Source organism: Suncus etruscus, chromosome 7, assembly GCF_024139225.1.
Source record: "Suncus etruscus isolate mSunEtr1 chromosome 7, mSunEtr1.pri.cur, whole genome shotgun sequence".
Classification (NCBI taxonomy): domain Eukaryota; kingdom Metazoa; phylum Chordata; class Mammalia; order Eulipotyphla; family Soricidae; genus Suncus; species Suncus etruscus.
The window spans coordinates 31,843,804-31,855,377 of record NC_064854.1 but is presented as its reverse complement, the minus strand read 5'-3'; the positions used below and the strand labels follow the sequence as shown (position 1 = coordinate 31,855,377).

General features: G+C 34.9%; 1 protein-coding gene across 1 annotated transcript in view; it reads left to right on the top strand.

Annotated features, from left to right (window-relative positions):
• Positions 1 to 5,271: 5,271 nt before the first annotated feature.
• The window catches only part of ODAD2 (outer dynein arm docking complex subunit 2), a 177,847-nt gene continuing 171,544 nt past the window's right edge, over positions 5,272 to 11,574 (top strand). Inside the window, 2 exon segments of the mRNA XM_049777479.1 lie at positions 5,272 to 5,495; positions 7,997 to 8,154. Of these exon segments, the coding sequence (XP_049633436.1) occupies positions 5,272 to 5,495; positions 7,997 to 8,154 (382 nt within the window).

Below are 11,574 nucleotides of genomic sequence, written 5' to 3'. Positions count from 1 at the left end.
CCCTAGTCTGGCCCTCCCGACGCTCTCCCGACTTCTCTTTGTCCAACTCTTCCACTGGGGCCACTTGGGGCATCTCTTTGCACCCCCTTTCCCCCAGTTTCTCCTCCACCTTGCAGCTTTATCTCTATACTCGCTTCTGTGCTTGCCACTTGATTTTGCAAATCCCACTTTATTTTTGCAAACTGTGGCAAATCTGGAGCTAGGGTGAGCGGCTGTTTTCACACCAAGATAGATTTCCTTTGCTTCAGGACCCTTCTATGGCTAGTTTGAAATGTCCACGTTTCTGTCTCCCCGACTGGCTTCCTTATTCTCAGCAAATGCGACCGGACTCCCCAGTTCCATCCACATTGCTAGATGATGGAGTGTAGACGTGTATTTTCATGGCCTTAAGGAGCCGTGTCTTGCTGCAGTGCCTGGTCCAGAAACTCTTCGCGAAGGGCTTTCACTCAGTTTATACAGAAAGCTTTGCAAGTGACCCTTTAAAGAGAAAAGTTGTTTTATAGCTGCTTGGAGGGGAAAACGAGTGCAAATGATCCTTAGTTTAGGAAAAGAAACACAAGCATAAAATCTTCTTTTTCTTTTTTTTTCTTGTTGAACTTAATAAAGAAAAGTCTTACTCTAATTCAAAAATTATGTTCTCTGTATTCACGTGTGTTCATTGTAACCATAATTCTTAAGTCCAAGAGCTGACAAATTAGCAACGGGTCAAAAACTGGGAGCAGGCTTTTTGACCTGTTTTTGTATTTTCAGCTGAGCTTTGTATATTGACCCTCTTTGAGCACCACTGGAATTAGTGGGGTAAATACTGTAACTTTGATTAATTAGATTAATTAGAAGCTGTCAGAAATTTCGTGCTTACGATTAAAAAAAACACACACACATTAAGTTACTCAATTCCTCCCTCTCCTCACTCCAAGTTCTGTTAGACCGGCAACGTTTTCCTTTCTGAAAAACCCTTTTGGGAAATGGTCTCTTTCTCCTTGGGATTTTGTTCCATCTAGTTTTTCTATTGTACTTACCTTCTGGATCCTTAAAGGGCAGTTCAGGTTTTCTTAGGCATTCTACTAAACAATCTTTTCTTTTTGTTGTTGATTTTGGACCACACTGGATGATATTCAGGGGTTACTTCTGGTTCTGTGTTCAGGAACTACTCCTGGTGAGCTCAGTGGACCATATAGGATACTGAGGATCAAACCTGGGTTATCCCATGCAGGAAAAGAGCCTTACTGCTGTACTCTCGCTCCAGCCCCTAACCAAACCGACTGTCTTTAATCAAGCTTATTACTATGGCTTTAGGTTATTAGATTCAGAAGGAACTATTCAGAAAGGCTTAAATATGTTTAATCTATAGAATGTTACTCATAGGTTTTATAAAAATTGAAGTAAACTCTTTACTTTTATTTTAAAAAAAGTATCTTTCAGGAAGCTACTATGCTGATTGTCAGTCTTATGGACTCTAATTTCACATTTTTCTTTAAATTATGCAGGAAGGAAAGGATGCACAGACCATAGCTTTAAAAACAAAGCAAGTGTTTCACTTAATACTAAAGCAAATGTCTACGTAAACCTTTCATAGTAAGTTATTTCTATTTGATTTTTATTTGCATCTTCTCACGAATTGGGAAACTCAAGAGTTAAATAAATAAACATTGATATGAGCTTGTGTGTGAGAGATATAACAATTAAATAATACACTGAACTACTAAAAGAAATGCACAAAACAATATTGACACTAATGGAATACTTTGACTAACAAACACACATGTATGTATGTGTATGTGTTTTGTTTTAAGGTATGTGAAGTTATTTGCTTTTAATGGAAAGCGAGGCAGATCTTTTTCTAATTGTAGGCATGGTGATTTACAACACTGTTAATAATAGAGTTTTATACATATAATTCCCCAACACCACACCTTACATTACAGAGTGTTCATCTTCAAACTTCATCCCTGTTCCCCAAATGCCCACCACAATTCAGGCTCCATTGTCTTTGGCCAGTTGTTTTTATCATCCTTTTTCTTTATTTTTCAGATAGGAAATTTTGAGAGACATCATTCTGTGTGTTGCTCTCCTGATTTAGCATGATATTCTCCAGATCCATGATATAGTAGCAAATTGAACTATTTCATTTTTTTCCTTAACAAATGAGTAATCTTCCATTGTGTATGTGAAATACAGTAACTTTTCTTTAGCAGTCTTTGTGACCATGTTCATTTTTTCCAATCAATGAACTTGGGATGTGTTTCTATGTCTTGTGTCATTTCTTTTAGTATTAATTCACTGTTTTCTTTATATTAGACTTTTATGTCTTTTGTTAAGCTGATTCCCAGGTGTTTGATTTTTTTTTGAGGTACAATTATGAAAGGGATAGTTTTGAAAAAAATTTCTTGTTCTTCTAAAACTAGGCAACTTAATGTTGCAGTAGTAGTAATAAATATGGAGGTGTAGACCTGCATATATGTGAATATATGTCAGTTCTCAGTCTTCTCTGATCCAATGTTTATATTTTATAACAAGTATTTTGAAATGGCCATTTTGCTCTTCTAAAACCAAACTCATCTATTCTAATCTTCCACAAATGTATGGAATTAGCTATCAGCATCACATTAGTATTAAATTAAATGGAATGTGTTGTAAGAAAACAGTAGCATGTCAATGCTAGGATAGAACTATGTTTAAATGTATAATGAAAGGCTCTATGATCATAGAATTTCTCTGAGTGCAATAGCTTCTAATAAAATGTGCACTCTAAAAACAAAACCAAAACCAAAGTACACCCTTAAATTGTTGATTAGCAGGCCTGGAGCAGGGGTCCTCAAACTTTTTAAAGAGGGAGCCAGTTCACTGTCCCTCAGACCATTGGAGGGTCTGACTATAGTAAAAACAAAACTTATGAACGAATTCTTATGCACACTGCATATATCTTATTTTGCAATAAAGAAACAAAACAGATACAAATACAATATGTGGCCTGCGGACCACTGGAGTGATAGTACAGCAGGTACAGCCATCTGGGATAAATACTCGGCTTCCCATGTGACCAGCAGTAACCCTGAGCACTGCTGGGTGTGGCCCCAACCTCCAAACAAAAAAATTGTGGAATAGCATGGCTATAGGTGATGTACTTTACAAAAATGCAAAGCTTTCTCATATGGTAAAATTCTGTGCAATCCTGAAAACATGGTATATATTAAAGCAACGAAAAATTACATTGTGATTTTTAGAGAAAGGTTATATTTTCAGATATTACTTATTTGAAGTTGTTCAGGTATTAGATACCTTAAGATTTCAACTAAATTCTTCCCTTCTCGGGGATTTTTGCATATTTCAGGACACTTTCATTCCTGGACTTTATCCTAAAGCTAATTATGTATCTTTCCTGTTATTTTGCAATAAAATGACTAAATAATATTTCCACTCTGCTTCCAAGTAGGATCCCATTGAGAACCACTGAGCTAGGAATCCCTGTTTTTGAATTTTTAATTTAAATACAGTTCAGAAAGGATATTTCTGTTTCTAAGATATTGCTATAGGTCCTTAGTACATCTGAGCTTTTGCAATAATGATAATGAGGCTAAGGGAGAATGTTAATTTTACATTTAATTTAGTAAGCACATTAGAAAGAGATTTAAAAATCCATCATAAAATAGAAATATAAAATTGTGATGTTTTACATGTATAATTTGGAAAAACAGAGCTTTAAATATCTATTGTAAATTAATATGTGATTTTTTGTTATCTAATTTGCTTCTTTAATTTATTGTTTGATTTTAGGACCATACCTGCTTAAGGGCTTAACTCCTGGTTAAGGGGATCTTATAGGAGAGGTACTGAGGATCAAACCCAGTTTGGCTACTTGTAAGGCAAGCACTCTACCCACTTGCACTATTTCTCTAGCCCTTAAAGATCTACTTTAAAAAAACAATTGAGCCTATTTGAAAAAATAAATATTTAGTCAGCTTCAATTAAAAAAAACAATTGAGCCAAAGTAAAATTTACTTAATTAGAATTTTTTGAAATATTAGTGGGAGATTCTTTCAAAATCAACTAGATAAATAGATTAAAATATTTATAATTGTCTTTATAGCTTGTTTGCTTTTAAGAAAATTGTGTTTGGCAATAAATCATATGAGTAGGATATTATGGATAGTATTTGGGTAGTTAAAAATTTGATCTCCATGAAGATGTGACACACATACCTGTGGTGGAATACTACACAGCTATAAAAATGATATGACATGAATAGAGCTGGAAGATACTATGTTAAATGAAGCAAGCCACAAGGATAAAAATCAGATGATATTACCTATGTGTGATATTTGGAATAACTGCATGAGGGAATGCAGTGCTTTAAAGGGAGGCTGCCAAAATTATCCTTGGCCCCAGGGTATAGTGAGGAGGAGAAGTAAAGAATTAGTATGGAGAGGGAGAAAGAGATGATAAATAACTAGGAACAAGGGTCAAGAATATTCAGGAACGTCAGTGATGATAACGAAAGACCTAACTAAATATCCATACCACAGAGTCAACAACACTGAAATCATGAGATTCAAATTTAAATAGCTAAACTTAAAAAGGTGCCTGTCAAGGTGACAGGATTGAAGTTGCTGGGTATGGGAAGGACCCGGGAGCATTGAAGGAGGGAAGATAGTTGACATTGGTGGTGGAATCAGTGATGGAATGTTGTATGTGTAAAACTCAACTAAGAATAAAATTGTAAATCAGTTCTTTAATAAAAATAAATTAAAATTTCTGATCTATGTGCACCACAGTATTTAAAAATACGTAACACTTAACAGTAATGTTGATTGTTTTTATTCAGGGACACATAAGAACTTGGCAAAGCATTCCTGCACTAATGCAGATGTGATGAAGGTCAAGATAATAGAATTCAGCTAAATAGTACAATTTTAAATGAAGAAGTGGCCTATTCCAACAGTGTTGGTCACCCAACTTTGTCTGTATCCCTTAGAACAAACAGCGAACCAAAGTCCTGGATATCAAGCAGTCTCCAATTCTTTCTTTTCTTCATGAAAGTTTCTGTTTCAGATACCGCCCAGTTCTTCCAGTTTGCTTTTTAGGCCCTGAGGAAAGTGCAATAGAAGTTTTTCAACTCAAAAATGGACCTTAAGTGTAATGTGTGTTGGGTAGCATGGTAAAAACTCTTGTTAATGGAAGTCATTCTGTGAAAAGTGGGTGTTACTGTCTTGATTTCTCTCTTCTCTGATGTAGCATGTGGTGAGCTCAGATCTGAGCATTAACAGACTGACAATGGGTGTGGCACTGACCAGGTCAGCTCAGTGGACTGCAGCTGGATATGGGCCTGAGTCCCTGAAACACACCCCTTTAAATGAAGCCATATTGACCGAAATCGTTATGTTTGTGGAGAATTTTATCTATAAATATCCTCAAGAGGCAAAATATGTTTTTGTTGAACCACTTGAATGGCAAACAAAATTAGAACCTTCATTATTTGATTCAGGTTATGTTATCAGGTAAGTCAGCTGGTTGCTATTACCATTGATTATCTTTATTGGGGCTGTTTTATTGATTGGTTGAATTTTTTGAGCAAGTTTATTTAACCTCTATGAATCCCATAATTCCTCTGAAGCAAAAATTGTAAACTATAGACATTCAGGTGAAACTTAAGGATATTTTTATTCAGGATTTATTGAATTTTTACATTGAAATTTGAATTACTTTTTTTCCTCTATCCCCATACTCTCGATATTTAATTTTTTGATGTTTCTTTATGCCTGGTCTTTACGTGTATGTATTTGTTTATGTTATATAATATAACCTGCCATGCTTATATTATATATGGAATAATATAATATATAATTACATGTGTAATCCATATTATAATGTTTATATTATGTTAAATATTATATAATACATAAGTATAATATTATATAATTAACAGATACTAGAGAGAATAAGTATTAGTGGTTTTGTGACTTCTTTTTTTTTTTTTTTTTTTTTTTGCTTTTTGGGCCACACCCGGCGGTGCTCAGGGGTTACTCCTGGCTGTCTGCTCAGAAATAGCTCCTGGCAGGCACGGGGGACCATATGGGACACTGGGATTCGAACCAACCACCTTTGGTCCTGGATTGGCTGCTTGCAAGGCAAACACCGCTGTGCTATCTCTCCAGGCCCCGGTTTTGTGACTTCTGATATAAACTGAATACAGAATACCTTCAGTTACTCAAATTTATCAATTTAATGAGGTGGCAGAGAGAGAAGAAAAGTTTTGTTTAATTAATATGAGGCCTTTAAACAATTAATATTGTTTTCAATGAGAATGTAGCTTGGGAAATACATGAAATGGACAGGTATTTAAAGTCACATTGTGAAAATTTATTACCAGTATTTTTTTCTTCTCTAGGATAACTATTGAGCTTTGAATCACATCTGGTTTAATATTGTACTACAGTTGTGAATCTTGCTCTGCAATAATTTTGTGATATGTATTAGAAGGGATAAAATTATATAGTGTAAGAAGTCTTCCTGGGTGAGAAGTCAGATAATCTGAGAACTTCTCCTACAACTCAAACCTTTCTGTCCCTAAGTTTCCATATCAGTATCACAAAGGGCTAAACTGATTACTGAAATCAGTTCCAACTTTAAAATTACATTTCTTTTTTTTTTTTTTTGACCACACATCGTAATGCCCAGGGCTTACTCCTGGCTCTGTGCTCAGGAATCACTTCTGAGAGTGCTCAGGAGAACATATGGGTTCCGAGGATTGTGGGAGGCAAGTACCCTCCCCACTGTATTATCTCTGGCCCCCAAGTTACATTATTTTAATGAGACCCAAATGATTATAATTTGGCCAGATTTACAGGTCATAGATAAAGCTGAGTTCTCTCAATGTTAAGAGAATGTTTGTTCTAGTCTTTTCTAGTGTCTTTCAGCCATCTACACTCTGTTGAAGACTCCAATTTTTTACCCCTCCCCCCACCGTGAAGCCTTCTTTGACTTGACTTTCCAACCTTCTCTGGGACTCTTTGATTCCATGATCCAGATTAGTCTTTCCATTTCTAGATTCTTAACTTAATTCACCTGGCAAATCCATTTTTCAAAAAAAGGGGACATATTCACAGGTTTTAGAAATTAGGGATGTATTAGACGTATTGAGGAGAACCATTATACTCAGTCCCATATTCTTATTCTCTGACTTCTAATGATATGGTGTCACTAGTAGAAAGTCTGAATTACCAAACCAGACAGTGTTTTGCAATTGTTTATCAGCATTGCAGAATTTAAAATATATTGACTAGTATTGAGAATATTGAATTTTTATTAGGGATAGCTGAATGCAATAAAAAACCAAGCCATTGTAATTAATATTTTAAGTGGGTACAAATTTGTAGAAATATCACTAATATAAAATCATTTTATGATTTAAAAATGATAGTATAAAATCATTAAAGTAGACAAAATTACCAATATGTTCAAATATAGAGGACTGAGACATATATTTTCTGTTTAGAAAAAGCATTAAAAAAGCAAATTAGGTTATGGTGGTTGAGAGAAATCCACAGAGATCAGTTTGTTTTGTTATTTTTTATTTAAAAAACCACAGGTGTTAGAAAAGTTCGAACCATTAGTGTTGTATAAGAATGTATAAATAAAGTAACATAATTCTGGTTCTGTCGAATAAATAATAATAATAATCATAAAACTGGTTCTGTAGAATCAATTGTTTTGATGAGCTTTGTTCAAGAAAAATGTGAGTAAGTTCATGTAGCTATTCAAGGAACTACTAAAATTTTCTTTCTGAGTTTAGCACATGATGATTTCTTACTACAGTGATTTTGGGGCTATAAAAGTCTGATTTGTGGATGAAAGGGAAAGTAGATAAACTTCTAATGAGTTGATGACTTGTTTATATTCTGTGCTTTATAGTGAGAGGTAGGAATAATTTGTCTTAAATTCAGCTTCTGTTAGCATCTAGGTAACCTGAATCTTTTGATTGTTTTTCTTTATGCTTCAGTGAAACTACAGTCAAATCGGAAGAAGTTGATAAAAATGGACAGCCTTTGCTCTTTCTCTCGGTGCCACAAATTAAAATCTGGAGCTTTGGCCAGCTGTCACGCCTTTTATTTATTGCTAAAGATACAAAGCTGATGGAAGCACAGGCTTGTGTTGAAGGTGATATTTACACTCTAGCCTATGCATTAAACTTGTCAAAAGACATTCATGGGTGGGGGGAACATTCCTTATGGTGTCTTGGCAAAGGTTCTGTAACCTCCAAGGTAAAAAATGCATATGTTCAAATTTCATTATAATATTATTAAGTTTCCTTGACTGGAATGCTTTGTCAAATTTCTGCCTTAAATGAAAAGCCTAACGCTTTACTATTGGGAACCTTTTATAACCTGCTTAGCTTCTGAAAGACAAAAAATGCTTGTAATCTTTAAGGTTCACATCAGGAATAAAAGATTGCCTCGGTCTACATGGAAATCTACCTTCTATCCCCATGCTCTGCTGTGATAGATGGCGGTATATTTTCCTTAAACTAATACAGGTTCTTCCTTTGGCAGAGACAGTCCATAATAAACTCACTTTCTCTTTTTCTCATCTGCACTCCACTAGACACCTCACAGCTGTCTGTGAGTATGTTTTATTCAATGGGGAATAATTTCTTCATTAAGGAGATGTAATGCTCTCATTATGGTCTAGTCACCTAATAGACCCAGAGGAATGTAATTGTCTACTATCATTGTTTCTTAATAGAAGAAATATCCATCAAGAAGGAAATGTGGCTAAGTAGGTAGTTATCCTCTCTGGAATCATGGCTGCCTGGGTTGCCTTCTTGCTCATCATTCTTTGTCTCTGAAATCAAAGATTATTCTTGCCTGTTCCTCCTTACCAGGCAATCTGTACACCAGAGTTACTTGACTGAGGACATGTGAAATCTTGAGCGTCAAGCTGAATACAAAGAGACAATAGAGGCATACATTTTCATAAATTTCAACATATATTTAATACATAGATCTCTATATCTAATTTGGCTATGTATGCATTCTTTGCTACATTTTGTCTTTCTGTAAGAGTTCTGGGTAGGCATGATTTGGAGTATGGGCAACTCAGGTACTTAGTTGATGGTGAGTGAGGTAACTTTATACTAAAGCTATAAATATTGACACCATTGTAAACATACTACTATAAAATAAATAGCTCCAGCATTGTACCAAAACAAATTTGTATTGAAAATTGCATTAAGGACTAAAGGTACTGTTAATGATAGAGTTTCATTCACACTGTCTGGCAGATTTTCTTCTCTCCACCATTGTCTCAGTGTACCCCTACCCAAGTCTCCCTTTACTCTTATCTTTGGTAAGCTCAGTTCTGTAGATCAGTTCTTATGATCTGTTTGTTGTCTTTGGCCATTTTTTAAATCTTACCATGTTTCTTCTTTAAATACGATATATGAGCAAGATCATTCTGTCTCTGTCCAGTTAACTTCATTTATCATGATACTTCCCAGATCCATCAATGTAGTGGAAAAGCTATATTAACTGGTTTTACTTGATCCCTCACCCAATTGTCAAAACCAGTGGAAGTTAAAGGTAAGGAGATTTGGATTATGTAAAATAAGCATTGGGCATTTGAGATAGTAATAAAGATACCAGAGGAAAAAAGCATACAACTAGAGATAACTTTGTATTTTTAAGCTTAAAAAGATTTTATTTTATTTATTTATTGGGGGGGTGGGTAACACCTAGAAGTCCTCAGGGGTTACTCCTGGCTCTACACTCAGAAATTTCTCCTGGCAGGTTCAGGGGACCATATGGGACACCGGGATTTGAACCACCGTCCTTCTGCATGCAAGGCAAATGCTTTACCTCCATTCTATCTCTCCTGCCCAAAAAGATTTTATTTTAATGCTATTATAGAATTATAGGGATTTAATTTCACTCTTCCCTATGTGTGCAATTATCACGCTTTCACCACCAAAGTTCCAGTGCCATTCCACCAAAGAGACCCAGCTCCTCATTCCTCCCTCCCACTCCCATTTCCTTCTGGTAAGCATCACAATTTTCATCATGTGTAGGAGTTTGTTTGCTTTAGTAATTTGGATTTAACATATGAATGAAGCCACCTGGTAATAGGGCACAGTTTTAGCTTTTTCAGTTGCAGAGTAGTATTGAATTAAGTATATACACCACAGCAGTTCTATCCAGCCATCTGTTGATAAGCATTTAGACTGATGCCACATTTTGGCTATTATGAATAGAACTGCTATGAAAAATATATCCTTTTGAATTTTATATCTTTCAAATAAATGATGTGGAATGGTACTTCTGGATCATGTGTAGTTTTTATTTTTAAGTACATCCTTGTATTGCTTCCATATAGACTTCACCTCATTAGACCACCACCACGTAGCAATTTTTTTCCATATACTTACAAGTGCTTGCTTTCAGTCTTTTGTACATAGATTATTCTCACCAATGAGCGATGTGATTTACATTTGTATTTACCTAGTAAGTAATTTGGGATATTTTTTATTTGACTGTAGGCTATCTTTATATAGCCTTCTTTGGTGAAGTGTCTATTAAGGTCATGTTCGTTTTGTTTTGTTTTGTTTTGGGACCATACCCAGAGGTGATCAGGGCTTACTCCTGGCTTGACACTAAGTTAAATATCTAGTTGGGTTAGGGGTACTGGGATCAAATGCAAGTCAGCTGTGTAAGGCTATACTATTATCATTCTTCACATATATTTAATATAACTTAACTTCTTCCTTTATATAAAAAAGTTTGCTCCTTTCTTTTTAACCACCTGGTTTATTATTTTTTTCAACTTAACAAGTTTTTTTTCAGTACCTATAGGCTCAACTTTTACATCTATGGTTCTTCATTATTTGAATTTCAAATCATGTAAAATTTTGATATGCATTAAAATACTGGTTAGATTTATTTTTCTAAATCTAATATCAAATAAATTGGAAATAGAAAGCCATTTGAACAGGTTGGAAAGATGATGAACACAAACACACAAACACATAGTTCTCACAAAGATTCTTTTATAGCAGTGATTCTCAAAGTGGGCAAGATTGCCTCCTAGAAGGGTGCTGGTAGCCATAGTTGTAATGTGGGTGGAGTAGAGGGGGCTCTTTCTTTTGCTTGTTTAAAGTGGATGTCAGGGGAGGGAGACAGGAGCTGCACCAAGTATAATTTTCTTGAAACTGGCTAAATAAGTTTTGGTTAGTTTCAACTGACCAAGTTCTATTTATGGAGACCTTTATTTAAATTTATTTCAATTAATGAATACATTGGTTGAATGCCTTTTCTCAACCAAGAGTCAATAAGAACAACAACAACAACAACAAAGAATGCTTTAGTCTTTATCTTATTAAGAAGATGACATCTGTAGATGCCAAAGTAGAACATCCCAATAGGTAGAAGGACATGCCTAAATATAAAAAAAAATGGAGAAACGAATCAGTTCTAATTGGGTCAATCAGGAAAGCTTAATAAAGAAAACTTTTTTGAGTGTTTGAAAGATGTTCTTGTTTTATTATTTTGTGGCAGAGACAAGATGATAACTTTTAATTACTTTTTT